The sequence below is a fragment of the Muscardinus avellanarius genome (genome assembly GCF_963383645.1).
Source record: "Muscardinus avellanarius genome assembly, chromosome: 13".
NCBI classification, from domain to species: domain Eukaryota; kingdom Metazoa; phylum Chordata; class Mammalia; order Rodentia; family Gliridae; genus Muscardinus; species Muscardinus avellanarius.
Window position 1 is genome coordinate 30,571,558 of NC_137799.1, and position 25,044 is coordinate 30,596,601.

The 25,044-nt window shown below is 44.3% G+C and overlaps 1 protein-coding gene across 1 annotated transcript in view; it reads left to right on the forward strand.

Annotated features, from left to right (window-relative positions):
- ABCA1 (ATP binding cassette subfamily A member 1) overlaps positions 1–25,044 on the forward strand; it is a gene marked incomplete at both ends in the record, with an annotated part of 108,809 nt that overhangs the window by 21,266 nt on the left and 62,499 nt on the right. Inside the window, 2 exons of the mRNA XM_080708505.1 lie at positions 15,010–15,131; positions 18,597–18,773. Of these exons, the coding sequence (XP_080564631.1) occupies positions 15,010–15,131; positions 18,597–18,773 (299 nt within the window). The remainder of the gene's footprint in view (positions 1–15,009; positions 15,132–18,596; positions 18,774–25,044) is intronic.

Below are 25,044 nucleotides of genomic sequence, written 5' to 3' on the forward strand. Positions count from 1 at the left end.
TCTTTATCAAGGTGAGAGTAGTTTATCAATGATTGAAGATTGGAAAATGCAGATACTAAGAGCTCAATAAGTTTTGAACCATGTATAAATATTGTTTTGGCAACAAATTCAGGTTGTATCCTTCACTAAATATGAACCTTGGGCGAATTTTAATTCTTTCTGCTCCTCTCTTTACCCGCAGTTTAGAGATTCGCTGCCCTGCATCAAATGAGATGATTTCTTGAATATCTGATAGTGGGCTCCTAGCATGTAGTTAACACACCATAAGCCTGAGCTGTGTCTGTATCCCTGTTCTTCCATTTGGCCTTGGTCTGTTTTTTCACCCTTTCTTGAGGTTCCAGTTTTCCTGCCTCAAAATTGAGGTTTGGTAAAACCTCAGGAGGATGCTTCATCTTAGAAACTTGGAAGGACACCTGGGCTAACTGGTGTGGGTGATCTCCTAGACCTTCAGGGAAGGGCTGGGCCTCGCTATGGTTCTGCCTGAGCATCAGTGCGCTGGCTGGTACGTGATGGGCTCATGTGCTGATGCGTTAGTTGTCAGGGGTCTTGCCTGGCTAGAAGTTGGGACGTGCATATCCCAGGGCTGACTTGTCTTTCTGGAGTAGATCATCCTCATAGTCTCTCTAGAAAGTTCTTCAATTCCCTCATTTCCCATTTCCACAGTTATCTGGGCCCTTGTCCATTGCTTGGCTCCTATGGGGGCTTCCCCAGTCACACAATCACTCATGCTGGTCTGGGGACCGTTTCTAAGCTTATGTGGGTCCTGTGAAAGTTCTCCATTTTTTTTATAGCTTTGCCATGTTTTAGGTAGTGTGGACAGAGCTGTGGGTTCTGTGGTGTGGCTGGGTGCTAGTCGATGCCATGGGCCTCAGCTAGACCCTGCTGATAGCTCTCCAGCTATCTGGCCTTGTTCTAAGTGACAGCCACCCTGACATCACTTAACTACAGAAGCCCAGTGGTTGCTTTGTGGGATTGAAGAAGCTCATTATCTGGACCTGTGGAGTTTGTCCAGGGAGTACAGATGGGAGAGCTTGTGATGCCCTCCACACTCCACCCAGGGCTGCCAACTTACACATTTCTTGGAGAGCAGAGCCCCATGGTCCATGTGAATGGCACTCTTGTGACAACAGTGCTCTTCAAGTAGGGCGTGGTGCAGCCTGTGTGGCTTGTGCTGCGGTCTGGAGTACTTTTCAGCTTCCCCCACTGAGGGCTAGGATGAGAGCTGCCTCCCAAGGCCCCTGACGCAGGGGCTTCTCCACTTGAGGATCTAAAGCTCCTTGAAGTTCATGAGCATTTTGTCACTGGGATGGAGACATCCCATCAGAGGACATCTTATGTTGCTGAGGTTGGAAAGGACTGGAGGAGAGACCAAGAGCGGTGTGTGTGCATCTCCCATCCTAACTGAGGCCTTCAGTCTCTATCTCACAGCTAGATCTGGCATAACGTCAGTGGTTTGTTTGGCCTTTCTAATGTGGCTCAGTACAAGGTTTTTGTGAAAGTGGTCCTGCAGGTTATGCCAGACTTTACTTAGGGAAAAGGTAAGTATTGTCAGATTTATTGCAATACTGAAAACTGATGGTGTGGGCCTTTGATTCTACTGTAATATTTGAAAGTCAAGAAGACTTGAGCTCCTGGGGGCTGGGGGATTGTGGCAACATGGCAAGGTTGTTGGCTGTGGCAGGGGTTTGAAGGATGGGTGTAAAATTAACATCGCAAATATCCCCGGAAATAACATTTTAGTGAACAGACTTGGCAGCCAGACTGCCTAAGTTCAAATCCTGGCTCTGCTATCTGCTATGGATAATCCCATAATGTCTCTGTGGCTCAGGATGGGATAATAGCACTTCCCTCTAGGATGGCATAGCAAGTAAGCGAACCAGGAGAGGTAAAGCACTTAGTATAGTGCGTGGCTCATTGTGAGTACCAGGCTTCCACCTTAGCTCACTGCAATTTCACAGCCATCATGACAGTAGGTGATTTTATTTTTTTTTATGCACATAAAGGGTCTACGGTTCACAGAGGCTAACTAAATTTGCCTAAGAAAGCAGTTATCAAGGGGCAGCAATAGGACCAGAATTCCTCTCTTTCATGCTCTGCTGTTGTTGTATCCTAAAGAGAGCTGCCCTGGATAGCTAGGAACTTCTTTGAGGTCACAGGACACCTGGGCACAGACAGGCTGGGATGACAAAGGAGACAAGAGGGCTTTCAAGGCAGGTGCCAAGCTTCTTCCACTTCCTGGCTTCTTGGGTAGTGGGCCAGGAGCAATGCTTCCCAAAGTCCATCTATAAAGAGCAGCCCCACGGCCACTTCTGTCTTGCCTTAAGCCTCTCATCCGTTCTGCTGAGCAGCTGCTGAAGTTGAGGTGACAGCCCCAGACTCCGTTTTCTTTCTTCCCCCTTTCCTGTCACATGTGTCTTCTTACTGGGAGACTTGTTGACACACGTGTCAACATTATTTCATCAAAGTGGGAATCCCTTGAAATCTTTCGGTGGTTGCAATTGATGTTCCGTATGCACTTGTTAAGAGTGTTGGTTTGAGGGTTTCATATTTTGAAATCTTTCCATCTACCATAAGAAAGTTCTCCCAGACCTGTCAAAGCCAGGCTCTCTGTCCCAGAGCCCAAGCTGTTGATTTCCATCCAGGGCAGGGGCCTGACCCCGCCTGGGCTGAAAGCAGAGGGATGTAACACCCCAGGACAGTGTTGAAATAGTGCTTGAACTAAATCAAATCAAAGGTCAGCTCTGCCCAGACAAGAATAGAAAACAATTGCATTTAATTACAGAACAGCATGTACCCCATAAGCACCAGTCTGCTTTGAAATAATTTTGAATTGTTAATATAAAACACAGTGTTGTATGTCCCCTGCTTTTCCAGTATAGATTTGTTTACCTTATGGTAACATAAAGCACCTGGGAGGTCCAGTTTCTTCCTCAGACTTTCATTTCTGGCCTTTCCTGCACTGTTACATTGAGGCACAAAAAACAAGGACTGGAACTTCCTTATGACCCAACTATACAATTTCTCAGTCCAAAGGACTATCTACCATTTCTAAGTCCTTCCAAAGGAATTGAATTCAGAATATTACAGTGGTACATATATATTCATGTTTGCAGCAGCACAATTCACAATAGCCAAAATACGGAGCCAGCCTATGTGTTCGTCAGCAGATGAATGGGTTCTAAGATGGTGGTATAGAGACACACACAAGGATTTTACTCACGAGCCATAAAAAAAGAACAAAATTATGTCATTTGCGGGAAAATGGATGGAACTAGAGAAGATCATGCTAAGTGAGAGTAGCCGCTCTCAAAAAGTGAAGGGTAAGCCGGGCGTGGTGGTGCACGCTAGTAATCCCATCATTTGGGAAGCAGAGACCTGAGGACCGCGGTTCGCAGACAGCCTCAGCTACCTAGTGAGGCCCTCCGCAACTTAGTGAGAACCTGTTTCAAAATAAAGACTAAAAAATAGGGCACGGGGTATAGCTTGGAGGTCGAATGCCCCTGGGTTCCATCCCCAGACCCGCGCACACACACACACAGAAGTGAAGGGTCACATGTTTTCTCTCATTTTTGTGGAACAAAAGAGACTTGAGATGAATGAGGAGACCAGGAGAATAAAGGGAACTTGGGGAGAGACATGAGAAGGGAAAGGGGAGACTTGTACGGAATCAGTGCAAACAATCCTATATACATTTGTGAAACATATATATATATATATATATATATATATATATATATATATATATTTGGTGGTATTGGGGGTAGAACCCAGAGGCTTTGTACTTCCGGGCTAACTTCCAGACCTATTTTATATTTTACTTGGAAACAGGGCCTCACTAAGTAGCTGAGACTGGCTTTGAACCTGCGCGATCCTCTTGTCTCAGCCTCCCAAGCGCGGGGATTACAAGCGTGCGCCACCACGCCCAGCTATTTTATATTTTTTATAGGTTATTTTATGCAAGACTTAAAATAGCACTAACAGCTTGGTTTTATTATCCTCATTTGACTGATGAGGAAACTGGGGCTTGAAGGGTTGTGTCTATGGCCCAAGGTTTCAGAGTCAAGTTGTAAGCAGAATCCAGGTCTGTCTGACTCTGAGCACAGCATCTTTCTCTCCTAGTATGCTGCCATATTGCTTTATTCCAACCCCAGGAAGTGTGGGTGGCAAGACCGGCTTTCAGTGAAGCCTTTATAGAGAGTAAAACAAGTCATTTAATTGTTAAGAAAGTGAAAAGAAACCAAAGCTTCGTAGCCAAAGCTGTTTGGGCTCAAATTTGCCGCTTGCTTATTCTGTGGCCTTGAGCAAAAGACTAATTTCTCTGAATCTGTTTTTCTTATTTAAAAAAAAAAGGAAGTAATTACACTTTTCTCATAAGCTTGTTTTGGAGATTCTGGAAAATAATACATACAATGTGTCTGATGCTTAGTCAATATGAATCACCTTTTTTTCCCTGCCTACAGAGCAATACCATGTCCTGAATAAGCTTTATTAATTTTAGAAGTTAGAAAAGATTAAGCTATTTATACATTACGTATGTTAACGATTTTTCCTAGACCAGCCCTGGAAGGAATTCTGTCTTGCTCTCTATCTTAGAAATTCATCTTCCTTTCCTTTCCTTTGTTCCCCGGACTTTCCAGGTCCCTGCACCATAATTCTAGGTCTGTGTCATGTGGTGTTGGAGAATCTGGTCCCATTTTTAGTCAGAGACAGCTCACCAGCGACAACGGGATGCCTCTAACGCTGTTCCTTCTCCCGGCTCTTTTTCTCTCTGCCCCTTGCGTTTGATTCAGTCTTTCCTGTTTTCTGACTCTGTTTCTTCCTACGTCTGACTTGTTGCCCTCTCTCTACTTTTTGTTCTCGGTGTGGAGTTCTCAGCTGTTTTCTTGCTTTGTCTGATTTGACTCCTTGTTTCCTCCTCTATCTCTTTAGGTTCAGACTAGTTTGGGTCAGTATTACCTCCTTCATGTCAGCTTGCTTTCCTTCCAGTTTCCCAAGCCAGCCTGACTGTGCTTGTCACCTCCCGGCCAGTGTCTGGGTCACCCTTCCCTCTGGGGCCACGGACCCCACGGCTCCTTGTTACCACTCAGTTTCTCACCAGCCAACACCAGTCCTTATATTCTTGGGGCTTCTTTTTTTTGCGGATCTGGGGATGGAACCCAGGTGCATTCGATCTCTGAGCTACACCCCTTGCTCTATTTTTTATTCTTTATTTTGAAACTGGGTCTCACTGAGTTGCAGAGGGCCTCACTAAGTAGCTGAGGCTGTCCGCGAATCACGATCCTTAGGTCTCAGCCTCCCGAATGCTGGGATTACAAGCGTGCGCCACCACGCCCGGCTCTTCTTGGGGCTTCTGACAGCCTTTCCCGTTTCCCTCTTGTCAATAAGACAGGGGTATTATCTCAGCCCATTCTGACTGCCATAACAAAATACTTGACATTGGGTAATTTTACAAAACAAAATTTTCTTTCTCCAGAGGCCAGGAAATCTAAGCTGCTGCAGATTCAGGGCTGCTTTCTGCTTTTTTTCTTTTTCTTCCTTTCTTTTTTCTTTTTTTTTTTTTTTTTTTGGTACTAGGGGTGGAACCCAGAGGCTTTCTACCTCCAGGCTACACTCCCAGACCTTTATTATACTTTATTTGGAAACAGGGTCTCACTAAGTTGCTGAAAGCCTCACTAAGTAGCTGAGGCTGGCTTCGAACCTGTACGATCCTCCTGTCTCAGCCTCCTGCTTTCTGCTTTTAAGATGGCTGCGTCTTGCTCCTGCATCCTCTGTGAAGGATGAATGGGTGAAAGGGACAAACCTGCCCTAACCCTATCCCTAAGGGCTCTGTCCTCCAGACTCAGTCTACTTTCAAAGGCCCCACCTCTGAATGCTATCGCAGTGGTGATTACGTTTTAACATATGAATTTTCAAACCTTTAAGGAACCTTGGTGTTGCTGCCTTAGTAGACAAATCTGGGGAGACATTAGTGGTGACACATTTTTTTTTTTGTGGTACTGGGGATGGAATCTAGGGGCATTGTACCTCCAAACTACACCCCCAGCCCTATTCTTTCTTTCTTTCTTTCTTTCTTTCTTTCTTTCTTTCTTTCTTTCTTTCTTTCTTTCTTTCTTTCTTTCTTTTTGCGGGTGTGGGGATGGAACCCAGGGGCATTCGACCTCCGAGCTACACTACCCCTGCCCTATTTTTTTTTTAATTTTTAATTTTGAAACCGGTCTCACTGAGTTGTAGAGGGCTTCACTAAGTAGCTGAGGCTGTCCTTGAACCATAATCCTCTAGTCTCAGCCTCCTGAATGCTGGGATTACAAGTGTGGACAACACGCTCTGCCTATTTATTTTGGAACAAAGTCTCACTGAGTTGCAAAGGGCCTCACTAAGTCCCTGAGGCTGTCACCAAACTGCATCCTCCTGTCTCAGCTTCCCAAAAGCTGGGATTACAAGTGTGTGCCACCACACCCAGCTAGTGGTGACACTTTTACCTTTGGTCTCTGCCAACTGGTTCTGGAGTGGGTGGCAGCAGGGCTGAGGCTTACCCTCTTCACCTGACCATCTCCTATCCCTTCTTGTAGGACAGTTCCAGGGATCTTGTCTTTACACAGCACCTCTTTTGCTACAGGCTCCTGCCTTTAGGGAGCTCTGAGTGACTCCTTTGGACCATCACTAGGGTTTTGGGTACAGTAGCCCCTTAGAAGTTTGTTGGAGTGATATCTACTCACATGTGTAAAATTTGGTAAGAAACATGTGGTCCCTATACTTACATGACTCTCATTGGTATAAAGGGGGGTGGGGTTCTGCCTTCCTTAGTGAAACCAATAGTTTCCTTACTGGGTTCCTGTCTGATGGAGCTCAGGGAGCGACACCCACCGTCACCAGGAAGCTGAGCAGAGAGTATATTGTAAAGAGAGCAGGAGGACTTTGGTGTCCAGAAGCTGCCTTCTGGTCACTACCTGGGAGTGGCATGGGCCACGTGCTATCAGTTTAACACCAGCTTCTTTCAAAGTCCACTTTCTACAGAAGAGAGTTGCAGATCACCCCTCAGCGTCTAGGCTGGCTCTGGTGTCCATTGGATGCCTTCTGGCTGCTGCCTGGACTGAGCGCTGTCAGATATCCACTGCCTTCCCCACCATCCATGTGATCTGGGGGGGGAGCTGACTCTCAAAGGGAGGGGTTCCCAAGTGGACACCTGTTTGGGGCTGGCTTTTCTAGAGTTTATGTCCTTTGAGTTTTCTTCTCTCAGTCTGGAATCCCAGGAACATCTAGTCTATGTTGATTTTTTTCCTCTGAATTATTCAAGTGGCCCGTGCCTCATTTTGAGGGGCCATGCCCAGGTCAAGTAACTTATTCATCTTTTGTGGCTGAGATTGTTTCCTGGGATTTAGATAACTGGAGCCTTGCAAACATCTGGTTGACTCTCAGGATGTTTGTGCTCATTGTTCCTCAGGAGGTTTGATCTTATTAATGGCTGGAGGTTTTGATCAGCCTAACTCAGCCTGCTGACCTTATCTGCCTGTTGCCTTTCTGAAACAGGGCTCTTCAGTTTCCTGTCCAGTAGATTTCTATGAATGAACTCCAAGGACTAGCAAAGGGTATAGAAATACGAAAGTTTAAGTCAGGGAAAGATAGGATACAAAGACAGCGCCCCCTCATTGTGGATTGGGAGTCCCTGAAAGAGAGTAACCGTGGAAGCTTTGGGGAGGTAGGTTTTTAAGCCTTATTGAGGTTCTTCATCTGTTCTTTTAGGATTGGTTAGAATTGAAGAACCAATTTGGGGACCAATATATTTTGACCAATTTCAACCTATAATTTGAATTGTTATCTTGTGGGCTGGTGAGCCCTGATCTCCTGGCACCTTTTTCTGAACATATTTAATCTTCCACTTGTATTTTTTCTTGCACTCGGCATCAGAATTCAGGGTAGCCGGGCGTGGTGGCGCACGCTTGTAATCCCCGCGCTTGGGAGGCGGAGACAGAAGGATCGCGCAGGTTCGAAGCCAGCCGCGCGCGCTGGCTTAGGAGACCCTGTTTCCAAAAATGAAAATGTAAAAATAGGTCTGGGAGTGTAGCCCGGAGGTAGAAGGGCTTCCAGGAACCCCAGTACCACCAAAAAAAAAAAAAAAAGAATTCAGGGTAGTCAACACACTTAATGTCATTAGTGTTGACTTAACCCCTACTTGTGGGAAGGTAAGGTGGACCTTCATGGTCAAAATGTAGAGGTTCAGAGCTTAAGCGACTTTCCTTATAACTGGGAGACTCTGGAACTGAGATTTGAGTTGGTTAGCCAGACTCTAAATCCTGAGCTCTTTCAGGCATGCCTTGGTATTCTACAGCAAGCCTTTAGTGTAAAGAAAGACACTTCTCTGGGGCTCAGGTGTGCAGCAGGGAGGTCTGGAGGGGTCTTCATACTAGCTCCTCTCACCTGCAGGAGGAGGTACCCCAGGGAGCAGCCAGGTACACCTTATTCCCTTCTCCAGAGCACCCAGAGAGAGCTCAGCCTTCCCATCCCTTGAAGAAATTAGACCAGCATCAGGAAAACAAAGCAACAACAAAATGCCCCAGGAGACACTGGTGTGTTTGTTACCAGCCCTTTCACAGCAGAGAGATGTTTCTAGGCCTTGTTTGTAAGATCAGCAAGTTCAGGCTGTCATGAGTTAGAATCCCCCCACCCCCAGGGCCTTCACTGAGAGACCCCACCCTGCAGTCCTTTGGAGGAGAGTATCTGGGCCTGACCCAAGCTGTGCTCTCTCTCTACTTCTCCTTTCTTTTTTACTGTGCTTTCTCCACCTACTTCTCAAGCTGCTGATTGCTGTGGTTCCTTTTCTTGTCCAGTAACAAGACTGCCCAGATCTTGAAACCAGAGGAGCTGGGGCCTCAAGGCCACTGACCGGGAGTAACCTCAGCTCCCTCCCTGAGGGCTTTCCTCCCCTGCCTTCAGCCCTCCCTCCTTGCTCCCTCCTCCTTGCTCCCCTTTTCTCTGCAACCAAGGTGGAGCCTGGCCTGTGCTCCAGCAGGAGAGCTGGGGAAAAGGGAGGGGACGCTGAGAGGCCAGGCGCTCCTGCTCCTCACCGTAGCCCTGGTTGCCTCTGAAGCCTCTGAAGCGGTCTACGGCCTGGGCAGAGAGGCCTGGCCTGCAGGAATGTCAGGAGGCTGCTCTGTCTCACTCGCCCATCCTGCAAGCACACAGCTCTCCTGCTTTGTTCTTTTGAGCTACCCGGCTCTTCTAGGTTTTGCCTTTTCTTTTCCTTCTCCCTGACTCTGTACCTGGAGAAAGCCCCTGAAGGATAAGGCCACAGCTTACTCTTCCATCCACAGCGAGAAAGGCCAAGCTCTGCCGATGGAGCACTGTGGTCCTCATTGAAGAGATGGTGATAGGAAAGCTCTGTGGCCTCTTGCTGGATAGTGGCTTCCAGTTCTGTGGGCAGTAGGGACTCGGGTTCAGTTTAGGGAGTAACCTGGCTCCCTGTGGCCTGTTGGTGATGGTGGTCCTGCCTTCCCAGTTTGCCATATAAAACATGCTAGTCGGCTCTTTCCTCTGAGCAAGCTCTTCACATTCCTGTGATCTTTGGTTTTCACAACAACCTGTGAATATTACTAGCCCCATCTCATATGCAAAGAAACTGAGACCCAGAGAGACCACGACAGGAAAAGTGAGATTCGTGGTTACCCAGTTAGGAAGCGGGAGAGCCAGGATTTGAATTCAATTCTTTTGACACCATATCCAGGGCTGATTTGGTTTGACCCTGTGCTTCTCTCAATACCATCAGGACACCTCAAAAACCTTTCTCCCACCCATACAATATACAGATATTAAAGTCCAGATTTATATCCGCTGCTTTGACCAAACTTAAATGAGCCAGCGACTCCTTTCCCCTGAATGTTCCCTGTCTCGCCTGGGGTGGCTGGTCTTTCTTATTGGTTCGCTTCTACCATTATCCATTCTTCCAGTGACCAGCAGATGGGCTCATTCCTGTTGCTTCTCTCTAAAGTGCTAGATTTATTTATTCTTTTATCAAGCGAGTAGACAAGTCATCAGCTTCAACCTTTTCTTTACCTTATGTAAAGACAGCATCAGCAGCAAGAATTCACTAATTCTAGCCAACTCAAGACCTCAGTCGGACAAATACATACAGCATACACACACACACACACACACACACACACACACACACGCCTACGTAAGATGGTATATTTGGTATATTTGGCAAAGTCTCCTCTTTATCCTTATCTATTCTGCATTTGCTTTAGGGTTAAATTAGCAGGGAAGCTAATGAGATCAGTCACAGCTAAGAAATAATGATGGCATTAGCCATCCTTCATGGAGCCGCTTGCTCAGTGCCAGGAATTATCCTGGTCCTGCAACTACATTCTCACTTTTAACACCCAGCTCAGCCCAGGGAGACTATGCCACTGACCTGCCCATCTTGTCAGCCTGCCTCAGCTCTGGTCCCCACTCTGCTCCCAGCAGCCACACACACTCTGCCCTTGACCTGGGCTGATATTACCAGTGAGTTTAGAGACATTCCAGTGTCATCTTGACCTGCTTAGTTTCATATTCACATCCTGCATGCTCTCTCACTTTTTTTTTTGTCTTAACCACTGCAAGGCAAATTTACCTTTCCACAAAGAGCAGTTTCCCAGGTCATAGCAACTCATGCATTTATTCACTTGTATTTGTTGATTCATTCATTCATTCATTCATTCATTCATCCGTTTCTATATCTAATAGGAATGAGAGTTTTCTGAGTGCTCATCTAGGCTGGGCCCTGTTGGTTTTAGAGTTGCAAATTCTGGCCGTCAAGGCATTTCTATTCTTCTTGGAGAAAGGTACACACACAGACACCTGAAGCTGGATGGCTTGGAGGGAAGTGCAGGATGTTGTCCAGCAGAGAAGAGGCCACCTCACCTAGTTTTAGGGTGGAAAGGTTAGGGAAGTCTTCCTGGAGGTAACTCATGGGCCAAGTCATGAAGAAGGCATAAGAGAAGATGTGGTGTTTGAGATGTGGCTTTTGCAATATTTTTGGCTTCTTCACCTGCTCTCCTGCTAGCGCATAAGTAGAAGATAAAGTCCAGCAGGTCCAGAGCCAGCCTGCGCCGTCCTCATACTATACCCCTCCTCTCCTCCTTTCCAACTCGCCAGACCTTAGGCTTTGAGGAATCCCTTCTCTCTGCGTTTGCTTGTCCATACATTCCTTTACTCACTCACTCACTCACTCACTCACTCACTCACTCACTCACTCACTCACAACCTTTGTTGAGAACCTACCCTGGAAGTACAGGCTGACTTGTCCCTGCCGCCGTGAAAGGTCTTACCCTCTCCTCACCAGTCAGAGTTTCTAGGGATTTGGGGGTTTCTAGCCTTTTCTAGAACTTGGCTCCAGCCTGATTTCCCCCCATGAAGCACTTGCAGATAAACCTCATCTCGGACCTGGGCTTTTGTCAACTGTCTTCCGTGAACTTTCTTAACCCTCCTGTGGTTTTCCCCAGTTCATGTCCCCCATCATCTCTTATCAGCCCAGTAAGTCCCCTGAAGGCAAGGACTGTGTCTTCGTCTTTCCTGTACACTGCATTGCTGTGCAGTGGTAAACTGGAGGAAAGAATCTTTTTCATAATAATAAAATTATTTCCATTTATTAAGCACATAAGAGTGGGCCAGCTGTCCACTCTTCACATTTTACACATTACTCTCTAGTCTCAGATTTTTGGAAGGCAGATATCATTATATTCATTTATACGTAAGAAAGCTTGGCTTCGGAGAGGCAACGTGACTTTCTCAGGGTACCCTAGCTAATGCACAGCAGATTGCAGCACCAAATTTAGTTTTGTTTTTTTGTCTCAAACCCTGATTTTTTTTTTTTCTTATCATTGTTTTCAGACTTGGCCAGAGTCACCTAGAAGAGGTTTTAAAAAAAAATTCTCATGCCTGAATCTTACCCATTACTGTTCTGATTAGTTGTTCTGGGCTGCAGCCTAGGCTTGGGGTTTTTGTAGTTCCCAGGCTGAGAACCAGCAAGTTGCACGAGGTCTCCTTCCTGCATCCACATACGTGTGGTTGTCAGTAGTGGTGTGAGATTCGGTCAGCATGTGTAGATATCCATGTGACCAGACAGCAAGTTCTTCATAGCCATGGCCCTTGGCCCTCCCTGTTGCTTCGCTGCCCGCCCACCCGGCCATCCTGCCACACTACGCACGTGCACGCACACTACGCACGTGCACTGCCGAGGGCTGTTGACTATTTAATCAATCTCTGGGTTCTTGTGTCTCATCCAGGATAGGCGGTTGGAGTTTGATCACATCCAGCTGTTTTCATCCTCAGAGCCTGTTGACATAACAGAAGAGTCTTATAAACATGCGCGGCACATTTGCCGGTCTCCAGAGTGTTGCCGGATGACCTACCCCCATTGAAAGTGCAGAGAGGGTCAGCCTCCTACATTTCTGCCGCCCTGCACAGGAAAAGGGGGGCTGGTTCTGAAGCGCCGTACCGCAATGCTGTGCACAGCACGGGCTCTGCTTGGAGGAATTTGTGGCCCAACCTGTGGATGAGGGTTAACCCCTATGTTTATTCTGTTCCGGCAAGGGTTCACGGAGCCCTTTTCTGACTTCTCATTTTTTTAGGTAAGGTAGCCTGAGCACAGTTAGGTGATATGACTCAGCAAATAAACAGATGCAGAACCCCAGGTTTCTGACTCCTAATGTGGCACTTTTTCTATTCCTATATGATAGTCAGTACCTGCCTTTTGTGCTACGCCTTAGCTGAAGTCTCCTGCCTTCCTACCCATCTTCATTCCTGTTGACCCCGATCATAGGGGTACCGGGATGTTGCAGATGTCTCTTTCTGTCCTTGGGGAGGCAGTTCTAGTAGCTAGGGGTTCTGTTTACTCCAGGGATGTGGGTTGGGGATGGTCCTTGCATCCCTGGGCTCTTGCTGTACCTGCTCAGTTGAAAGGAAATCTGGGATGTTGCGTGGATACTTCTGACTCATCTCAGCCCTAATCTCATCTCCTAGTATTGATTATTGAGCTGTCATGTGCTGAGCAGTAATTCTGTGCTGGGCCCTGATCTGGGAATTGGGAGACTAATAAAACACATATTCTGTATTCTTATGAGCACAGTCTAGTGGAGGCAATGTGGAAGTAAAACAATGTTTTTAAAAATATGTTTCCCCAGCTGGGTGTAATGACAAATACCTGTAGTCCTAGTACTTGGGAGGCTGAGACAGGAGGATCACAGGTTCAAACTCAGCCTCAGCAATTTAGTGATGCCTTTAGCAACTTAGCAAGACCCTTTATAAAAAATAAGTAAATAAGGCAGAGATGGGAGTGTAGTTCAAGTGTAGAATGCTCCTGGGTTCAATATTGCTAGTAACACACACACACACACACACACACACACACACACACACAACCTCTCTCTCTCTCTCCTCCCTCCCTCCCTCCCCACCCTCTCTCTCCCAGACCTCCTGCATTAGATGTACAAAGCCTACTTATTTAAATGTAGATTTTTTTGGACAACCCACTGTAAATCCACTATTTTGGAATCTGTAGGGATTGAATCTAAGAAACTGCATTTAAGCATAGGGGTTGTGGAAAACCATTTCTCTAGAGATGTGAAGATTGCATATTTATTTCTAGAGTGCTGTACAGTATTACTGAAGTTTACTTAAGGCAGGACATGCCTGGGTCACACCGCTCTGATGAGAATCTGGTAGGGTCGTAGGGGTCTCTGCCCATGGTCCGCTTAGCTCCGAGGATCAACTGTCTTCTCACACCCTGGTCTGTGTTTTTTCAGGTCAAACATCTGTCTCTTCAGATAAATGATTGTTTGTAAAGTTTGCCCCCTAGAGGTTGGTTAGGGCTTAGGCCCGTGGGCCAGAACTTGCAAGTGATGATCCAGGCTCTGCCACATGTGGTCATGATGAACTAGCTTTATTTGATTTTAGGAGGATGGGGTGGAAAGAGAAGAGTTGGACATTCAAATGTCAGGAAAATTAATATCTGAGTGTCAGAGGACCCCTCCCAAGCATCTGCTCAGCAACTTTTTTTTAGACATGAAGGAACTGAGGTTTAGAAAGATGGTATGAAATGCCTAGAGAACCTCTTATTCTAGAGACCAAAATGTTGGGTTCTGACCAGTGCATTTTCTGTTTTGTGTCACTGGATTGAAGCCTTTTCTACAGGTTCCTGGAGGCTTATTGTTTAGCGGGAATCTATTTGAAACCCTTAAGCAATGAAATCAGTAGGCTGGATTTTTAAATATATTCTTACGTATTTTCCTAAGGCATGGCAGACCTGGCCTTTAGAGGGCCATATCACAAGTTTAGTTTCTGATTACAATGAGATCATGTCTGTGAAAGTGCTTTGATATCCATAATGCATATCCCAAGTGGTCCTCGACATGGGGCCCCGAGACCCGCAGCATCAGCTTCTTAGAAAGGTAGATTCTAAGGTAGAGCACACTGGGCTGAGGTCCCGCAGTCTGTGTGTTGGTCAGCCCAACAGATGCCTCTGATGTATACTAAACACTGAGAAACATTGCAGCTCATGCAGGATGTCAGCCCCTATGGCGTGTGGGACACACACTTTTAAATCTACCCAGTTTTAGCTATGGATGATGGCTTTGGGGACACAGGAGCAGCGGGGTTATAGAGTCTCAAGTCTCAAGTCTCAAGGTCATTTAAAAGGTTTGGCTTTGTGTTTGGAAAGCAAGGGAAGGCTGTGTGTGGGGGGGTGTGTGTGTATCACACACCTTCACACTGCCTAGGCTAGGAACACACGCTGAGTGTGACTCAACGTGTTATTAGAAACAAGCTTTTTCATGTCTCTCCTGATAAGGCAAAGCTCCTCCAATTCATTTCTCTGTGTGCTTAAGCTGGTACCCTGTGGTCATCAATTGGTCTAAAGCAAGGCAATCAATACCATGATCTTTTTCTTCACCTGCTTCACTGGGCTAACTTTTTTTTTTTTGGGAGGGGGGGAGTTACTTATTAAATAAAAACAAAAGCATCCTTTTCCCACAGGCTTGAGGCTTCAGGATTTCCTGGTGGACAATGAAACCTTCTCTGGATTCCTGCATCACAATCTCTCTCTCCCGAGGCCTATGGTGGACGCCATGCTGAGGGCCAACGTCAGCCTCCACAAGGTGAGTGCTCGCCTCAGCGCCCTCCGTGGGCTGATGACAGTAAAGCGTGTGAGTGTTTGGAAAGAAGTATATCACCCCCATGTATGTCATTATGGTGAAGGAGGTGGTTAGCTCAAATTCAGCTCCACCTAATTCTACCTCCCATCTGAGGCTGGCATTGCCAAACCCTCCAGAGAGTAGAATGTGCAACCTGGTGTTAAGGGCCAGCTGGTTGAAGTAAAACCAGTTCTTTGTTTGTTTGTTGGCATTTGTGATGAATTCCTTCTAAAATGGTTATTTTTGGTCTTGGAGATTGAACTCAGGAGTGTTCTAGCTCCAAGCAATACACTGAACCTTTTTTTTTTTTTTTTTTTTTTTTTTGCGGTTCTGGAGATGGAACCCAGGGGCATTTGACCTCTGAGCTACACCCCCTGCCCTATATTTTATTCTTTATTTTGAAACCAGGTCTCACTGAGTTGCAGAGGGCCTCACTAAGTAGCTGAGGCTGTCCGCGAACCGCGATCCTCCAGGTCTCAGCCTCCCGAGAGCTGGGATTACAAGCGTGCGCCACCACGCCCGGCTTACACTGAGCGCTTTTAACTTTTTTTTTTTAAAACACAGTCTTGTTAAGTTGTTGAGGATCTCACTAAGTTGCTGAGGCTGGCCTCAAACCTGCAATTCTGTCTAAGCCTCCAAAATACTAAAATTACAGGTACGCTCCACCAAGCCTGGCTTGGGTTACATTTTAAGTTAAGATGAATTAAACTTTTAAAAACATTTTACAGTCTGAGATAAGAGCCAAGTGAGGGTTGAGGAGTATTGATTTGAATCAGCTCTGTGTTTACAGTCTAAGACAGATTTTTTAAAAAGTAATGCTTCTTTTAAAGATAGACAAAGATATATAAAGAGATCTTTTTCAAATTTATAAGATCAGGAAGTAATATTTATATTTTATAGAACTTCAAATTTACATCCTTAGAGAGATTCCTCTGGCATCATTATTTTTCTCTTCTTATTTGGTGTATTAGAATTTTATATCACATTGGAGTACAGAGTGTCAGAAAAACACATGCACCCAGCTCTTGTGTCCTTCCCACCAGTGCGCTCCTTGCTCCCTCACCCTCCTGGTGTGTGTCTTTGAGATTAGAATTGTTAGTTCTGTGTACATTCACAGTATTATTTCAAGTATTACATCCTTTATGATTTCATCCCCTTCCTCCTTTCTCTAATCCCCTTCAGTCTTCCCCTGGAGTCTCTGCTCATCTATCTGATGTTTCCTTTATTTATAACTATCTCTCTAGCTTCATCATATATGAGAAATCAGAGATACTCAATTTTTTAGACTGGTTATACTCACTCAGTATAATCTTCTCTAGTTCTATCCATTTTCCTGCAAATGGTGTGATTTTGTTCTTTTTTTATGTGTGTATATACACTGTGTGTATATACCAAAGTTTTATGATCCATTCATCTGTTGATGGACCTCTGGCAAAGTTGTAGAGAAATGGGAAACCTATTACACTGTTGGTAGGACTGCAAACTAGTACAGCTGCTATGGAGATCAACATGGAAGTTTCTTAGAAGACTGGGAATGGAACTACCATATGACCCAGCGATAGCACTCCCGGGCATCTTCCCAAAGGAAAAGAGATCAGAATATTATAATGATATTTGCATATCCATGTTCATAGCAGCAAAATTTTCAGTAGCCAAATTATGGAACCAGCCTAGTTGTTAACATATGAATAGATCATGAATTTTCATATAGCTCCTGTGCTGATTACATATTTATTTATTTATTTAGTTGCTAGGAATTGAACCAACAGTCTATCTCCAAGCTATACCCCTAGCCATTCAGATTTTGAAACAGGGTCTTGCTAAGTTGCTGAGGGTCTCACTAAGTTGCTGGAGCTGGCCTTGAACCCACAATCCCCTGTTTCAGTCTCCCAAGTACTAGAATTACAGGAATGTGCCAGCATGCCTAGCAATTATTGATTTTTTTAAGTTTATTATGTTTATTGAGTTTATTCTCTGGCAGAAAGGGGAACTGCTTCCTTACTCTGTCATGTGTCTGCGTACTGGCTTGTTTTTATGATAAGTAGAAGGAGTAGAAATGTTTCTGCTTGCATATGAGGGCTTTGCTTCATAAAATCCAGAATTTTTTAAATTAGAAAAATGTACTTACTGCTTGCCCTTATGAAACTAGGAAAATATGCCTTGTATTTACTGATTGTGTGGTTGGGAGGTGGCCCAGGGACAGCAGGCTTTTGAAAATAGTTGCACATGACACAATTTCCATTGCCCCCAGCCAATTTCATATCTGTTACAGGGGCATCCTGAGCATGGAGGTGGTCCTTGCTTAGCCATTAGAGTTTCTGTATTGTCAGTGCTCTTAAACACAGGCACTGAGGGTAGGCTCATAGCCTGGCAGCAAGGACTAAGGGAAAGGAGGAAAATTCAAGAGCACTTGCGTATCTGGCAGTAAAGGTGAAAATTTATTGGAAACCATGGTAGGCCAAACGCTCTGCAGTGTTTAGAAGCTGCCTAGGTTTTGAGAGGTTTTGGTCCATCACTCACAATAGGTTGTTCTCCAACCAGGACTGGCTACACTAATTTAAACTAACATGGGACTTAGTAATGGTGTGATAAAGAGCCTGAGTCATTCATTCATTCATTGATTCATTCATTGATTCATTCATTCAACAAATTTTACTGACTGTATTGATCCAACACTCAGGATACAAAGTGAGCACCATAAATAAAGGCTCTTCTTCTTTGTAAGGGCTGCTGTCTGCTGGACAATGAGGACCATATATGAAGAATCACTTTTTATTTAGGCCCAGAAAGGCTAATTAAGTAAGCCGAATATGCCCCAAAAGAGGGTTCCTATGGGTTTTTCAGAAAGAATCAGTAAACATGACAGAGCTGGCCTCTCAGTGACATGAGATTGGCTTTCTGGCAATCTCTTCTGGGGGAAGTAACATGAAAAATTCCGAATTCTGACATTACTTGAACATAATTCTGTGCATAAATTACATATCTAAGCCTGCAGATAAATAGCATGATCTTCCCCCCCACACACATAATTTAGCCTAGTCCCAGTGTTGGAGCTCATAAATTCCAAAGTAATGAGGATGTTTTTCTTCTAATAAAAGTGGTTCCAGGAGTTCAGACTCTGGATTCCTATTCAATGACTCATCCCAGGATTGAGAAAGAGTTGAAGTCAGGATTTCCCTCTGCCAGGGGAACAAGAATGCGGGAGACACCAAGTGAGACAAGTGCAGGTTTGAGATGTGCCATCAGATCATGCCATGATTTCTTCTGAAGTTCAGCAAAGAGACCCCATCCGTGGCCTATTGTCGTGGGCCCTTTCTTAGGACCTTGGAAGCTGGGGTGATGTGAGGCTCCCCCAGGGGCTTCCAGGATCCAGTTTCTCATCTTTGTAATCCTATTCCAATTGTCTCTCCTTGCATGAACTGCTTCCAGGTATTTTTGCAAGGTTACCAGTTACATTTGACCAACCTGTGTGATGGATCCAAATTACAAGATGTGATTCAACTTGGTGACCCAGAGGTTTTCGAGCTCTGTGATCTACCGAGGGAGAAACTGGATGTGGCAGAGCAAGTGTTCCGGTCCAACATGGACATCCTGAAGCCGCTCATAGTAAGTAGATTTGCTCTGTGGAGAAGCTTTGGCACTGATGCTTTTGGAATGTAAATTATTTCACTGGACATCCTGACTTTGTTTTTATAGAAATGTAGGGCTGGCTGGCTGTGTCTCTGTGATCTCGGTGGTATTGTAAGTGTTCTTTCAAACCTTTGGGCCGTCTCTCAAAGAATGAATAGTGGAAGAATGTGCTGGGTGTGGCTGAATCCATGCCCAAGGTCCCTTGCGGGGCTATTTCAATTAGAGAAGACCTACATTTTCATGTTTTTTTATATTATAATTATTTTCTTTTAATGGGAATTGAACCCAAGGGCATTTTTTTTCTTTCTTCTTCTTCTTCTTTTTTTTTTTTTTTTTTTTTTTTTTTTTTTTTTTTTTTTGGTGGTACTGGGGTTCCTGGAAGTCCTTCTACCTGTTTCTATTTGGAAACAGGGTCTCTTAAGCCAGTGCGGCTGGCTTCGAACCTGCAAGATCCTCCTGTCTCTGCTTCCCAAGCTCCCGAGCAGGGATTACAAGCCTGTACCACTACACCCGGCTTTTATATTATAATTCTGAGTAAGAGTTTATTTGAAGAAACAGTTCCCCATATTAAAGTAAATTCTCAAAACTACTGATAGGAAGACGGCTATGTATTCTTGCTTAAGAAAACTATCAGAAGGGCGACATGGTGGATTATCCCAGGAAAACTCTAAAATTGAGACCCAGCTACTTAGGAGGCTGAGACAGTGGTATCTGGATTTCAAGGTCAATCTGGACAACTTAGTGAGACTCTATCTAAAAATTAAGGATAAAGAGCTGATGATCACCAAGTGATATGTATGTGTATGTTTGTATCATTTTGACATATTTTGACATTGCACCAGTAAAAGTATATAAAAAATAAGAGGCTGGTGATAGAACTCAGAGGTAGAATGCTCCTGGGTTTGATTTCCATACTGCAAACACACACACACACACACACACACACACACACACACACACACACGTACATGCATCAGATGGGATCATGCCCAATACTTAGCTTATTCAAAGACAAAATTGTATTCAAAGAAAAACATTTCTAACAAAATTTGCTCAGCCCAGGAATGCATGGTTTAGAGAAATGCTCCATGAAAATACACTTTCATTCTTAACCAGTTAGTTGGTCATCAGAGTGTTGTATAGAGTAATTTTTTCTGAGCACGCCTATGAAATACCCCTTTAACATCATTGCTTACCATCCAGCATTCTGGTTTCCTACTCAAGAGAGAGTGCTTTGACTTCTCAGTAGTTAAAAAAAAAAAAAAAAAAAAAAGCCCTGGAGAAAAAAATGTGCCCCCAAAGAGATGTTCCTCATTGTAATAAAATAAAATTGTATTCTTCTTGGACCTTTTGAAACATGTTTTTTTTAATTGACGTTTGGATTCTGGACCTTGTCCATAGACCATACCTGACATTGAGACCTTAGAAACACATCTGAGACCCTGGAGTGGTGGCGCACGCTTGTAATCCCAATACTTGGGAGGCTGAGACAGGAGGATCGCACAGGTTTGAAACCAGCCTCAGCTACTTAGTGAGGTTCTCAGCAACTTAGTGAGATTCTATTTCCAAATAAAATATAAAATAGGTCTGGGAGTATAGCCCAGAGGTAGAAAGCCCCTGTGTCCCACCCTCAGTACAACACAAAAGAAACACATTTGACTCTACTCTGTACTCTAGACTCTGGACTAACCATCATGAAATTCTCATGTGCTGCTCGACTTTATGATGTGATGGTTGCTGCTAGAAACAAAGAGAGTGATAAAATTGGGCCCTTCTAGGCGCTTTTGCGATGGGCACCCAAGTCAGCCATTGTGACCAGCTTTAGTTTGATGCTTCAGATCTGCTTTTGTTTTATTCCCAAAGTAGCATATTCTATTTTATTTTTGGTTTAAATATACTCAGTGCTATGTTCTGTGGTCTTGGATGCTAGTGGTTAATGTTTCTGTATTCTAATTTCAAATGAGATGTATTTCTTTACTGGGGATGTTTACAGCCCAAAGTAACAGCCCTACATAGTTAGATAAGCCCACTTGTACAGGCATTTGAAGCTTGGTAACATCTTTTTCACAGTGTGAGACACAGGACATCAAGGTTATTATAAATGGTATAAAAAGTTGTGATACCAAACCATTTCCTTGGACTGTTTGGGTCTACTTAACTTGATTAAAAGACAGAAATGTTCACTCTTTAAGTTTTGGAAAGTGTTTTTGAAATAGAGTAATTTATTCTGGAGGCTCACTCATTCTGTTTATTTATTAAACACCTATTATTATGTGTGCAACCCAATTTAAAAATCCTCCATTTATATAATGTAGAATGTACAGAGTAGAATGACATTACAGCCCTCATCATCTGACAATGCACAGCTCAGATTTCAACTGGAAAATATCTCTCTGTGTGGGAGGATTAGCAACATAACAAGTACATGGAAATGCACTTCATCATGTCAGCCAGGTTGTAGCCCATCTTTTTTGTGCTGTGGCTCTACAGGTGTCCACTAAGCCAGCCCCAGGGTGCTTCTTGCACATCTCCTAGGTATATGGAACATCTGGATTCTGTTCCCACTCCTCTGCTGCTCCTCAGAAACCTCTATAAAGTTATAAAATGAAGCTTTTGATGAGATTACAGTGAGTAGACAACTGTGCCATGCAAAGATGATTTGGGAGGATGCCTTTGGGATAAAATGACTTCCATGCATTTTGGAATGTTATTTATTGAATGAATTCGAGCCTTACTTAGAGTACTGGGATTGATACTTGGTTTGCAGTAGGCAGGCTTTTTCTCCTGCCACTTGGTGGAAATTTCAACATTTGTGATGGTAGCTAGATGGGACATGTGATACCATTGCACATGGGCAGTTAATTGTGCCAAGAACTGCAACAGAAGCAGTAACCAGATGCCAGGTCCAATATCATGTGGGAAAACTGTTCTGTCGATTCATGTTTCTGTACCCAAAGTAGATCATCAGGAGAGACGTGTTTTGAAACATTTTTCCTTGTTTTACTCTTTTGGTGTGGGTGTTTTATTTATTTATTTATTTATTTATTTATTTATTTATTTATTTATTTATTTATTTTTGTCCTACTGTTGCTGTAACAAGTGGCCACATACTTGGCAGCTTAAGATTATACACGTTTACTCTCTCTCCAAATCCTGAAGGCCAGAAGTCTGGGGACAGTGGAGGCTCACCTGGGTTCAGTTCTTAGCATCTCACAAAGCTGAGATCAAATAGGCTCATAGGCTTGTGTTCTACTTGGAGGCTCTGAAGATAAACCTGCTTTCCAGCTCATTTAGCGTATTGGCCAGATTCAGTTTCTTGTAGGGATAGGACTGAAGCTGCTTCTTAGCTGAGTGTGATCTTTGCTTTTAGAGGCAGCAGTGTTTCTTCTCATTTTTCTCCTATGGCCCCCAACTAGCAGGTGGGCTGAAGCCCTCCTGTGGTTTAAATCTCTGACTTCTCCCTCTGCCACCTCTCTCTACCTCCAGTCCCAGAAAGTTCTGTGCTTCCAAGGGCTCATGTGACTAGTTTGCCCTCCCGGATAATCCAGGATAACCTTACTTTAAGGTCTGTATCTTTAAGTACATCTTCAGAGTACATATTGCCCATGATGGATACATAGATGCCTGTGGTTAGGGTGTGGGCATGGTTGGAGATTGTTCACCTGTCAAAATTGCCTTTGGATTGGAGGCTAGATTTCATTATATCTTTGAAGCATTCTCTCTGTACCCTAGGCTTTTTACTGATCCCTCTTGGATTTGTTGTTGTTGTTTAGTACCAGGGATTGAACCCAAGAGCATTCCACCTCCAAGCTACATTTATTTATTTTTTGAAACAGTCTTGCTAGGTTACTGAAGCTGGCCTTGAACCTGTGATCCTCCTTTCTCAGCCTCCCAAGAACTGGGATTACAGTCGTGCTTTACCACGCCTGGCTCTTATTGATCCCTCTTTAGTTGTCTGCTTTTCATACCCATATTCTGAGAGACTCTATGGCATAACAAACACTACTCATTAGGATTTTGTATACACAAGCCAAAGAGTGAGAAGCAGAGCAGTCCTGAGCAAGGCATGAGGCAGTCATCCCACAGAATCACTGAGTGTTTTATGGTAATCTTTCTTTGTGCCAGGCACTGTTTTAGCTCCTAAAAGTGCCATCATGAGTGAGACAGGTGAGATCCATGTGGCGCTTTCATCGAGTGGACACTAAGAACCAACTATATGGCTGAGATGGGCCTTTGAAGAGTTCTCAGGCTCTGGGGTTGAAAAGTGAGGTTGGTCCTCCCAACCAGCTCCCTGACAGCAGTCTTTGCTGACTTGGGCCACTGCGAGATGTTGTAGGAAGAATGTGAAATTACAATTATAGCCGGGCGTGGTGGCGCACGCTTGTAATCCCCGCGCTTGGGAGGCGGAGACAGGAGGATCGCGCAGGTTCGAAGCCAGCCGCGCTGGCGTAAGAGACCCTGTTTCAAAAATATAAAATAGGTCTGGGAGTGTAGCCCGGAGGTAGAAGGGCTTCCAGGAATCCCAGTACCACCAAAAAAAAAAAAAATTATAATTATATAGGCTTTGGGGCCCTGGCTTGCCATTTTCTCTGTGATTTTGTGTGGACATGTCTACTCAGATCTGATCCTTGAGGTTGGAGAGACAATCATACAGATTATCTTCAATTTCAGTAACAACTTGGAAATTGCTGTGTGCTTAAACTCCTATGTGCTTAGATCACTGACACTGCACGCACAACTATGTGCTTAGACTGCTGATGGTACCATCAGCCTCAACAGGACAGCTCTATTTCTGTGGAACAGAGGGTTCCATCCAATGTCTTCTGTGCTTGTGGAACATTCCTACCAGGGTAGAACTTGGTTCACAAGGGAGGGTGCCCTGAAGTTCCCGGCAAGACCAGTGATCTCACAGCTGGGCTGTGTACAGATCAAAGAGGCAGGTGGGTAAGGGGTGAACAAGACAATCTCTTCCTAGCAGGTTCTTTATTAGCCCCTTCTTGACTCTCAGATGAGGACTGAGAATACAGATGGGGCTTGTTGTTATCTTCTGCCTCCCACTTGTTCAGGACTAGATGCACAACTTTTATTTATGTGTAGTCCTGAAAGCATTTGTGCAGGTTCTTAAGGGAGAACCTGCATGAATTTTCTTCTCCTTGCTGAAACGCAGACATTGTGCAGCGTATCCGCTTTTGTTTAGCTTTGTTCGATTTTACTGCGCACCTGTTTACAAAATATGCCTTTTACTTTGAAAGCAGTTGCCAACCTCATCGCTTGGTGCTTCAGCCTTTTGGTTCACCCAGTTCCTATGCGGAAAGGGATACACAGGTGAATTCAGCATTGTGTTCATGGGACCACTCGATTACATCTACATAGACCTTTTTGTTTTAATTATACTATTTTGTCCTAGAAAAGAAACCTGTCTTTTCTAAGAGAAAGGTTTGATTTTGTTCTGAATTATCCATTTAGAAGAGGACAGAATAAAATGAAGTATTTTAATGCATGAAACATGGTGAAATTTGCAAGTTAACTTTTAAATAGTTTATTTGTTTTTAAATGATTAATACCTTCCTCAGCTATGACTTTTTATAATTTCCTACTTTAAAAAGAAATATTAAAATGTTCCTCAAAGGAAATCCTTGCTGTCATGTATGTCATTGAAAATAAGACAGTGATTGCTTCTGGCTGGTGGTAGTCTTTGTACCTGTCATGTGGCTTGCTTGTTTTAATTTTGAACCGAGGCATGTTAAGCCTAGCACTAAGTCAGATTTTCTGCATGTGGGCAGAGTAAGGAGAGATTTGCATCTACTTTATGAAGGTATTTAAGGGGAGTTTGAAATGTCCCAGTGATTATATTGTCACATGGATCTACAGGAGAAAAACAAAATTGTGTTGAAAGAAATATTGCTCAAATACATGCACGCTCATGTCTCACTTTATGTAGTAGTAGAATCCCTGACAGTTTTGGCTGTGGATATGATTGTGTAAAATGAAATGTTTTTGATCACATTTTACTTTTGTGAATGTTCTGTCCCCTATTTATACTTGTCTATAACTTCAAATGCATTGGGGATGCTTTTTCCTGATAAACTATAAACCCATTTCTTCAGCCAATACTTACTGAGCCCTAATCAGTGCCATGCATGGGGCCAGGGAGGCGGTGGTGTGTCTGAATTTCTGTTCTGGTGGAGAGTGAGTGGAATGGAGCAGGAGAGGATCAGCTGCTGTGTAGGTCCATAGATGCTCCCCT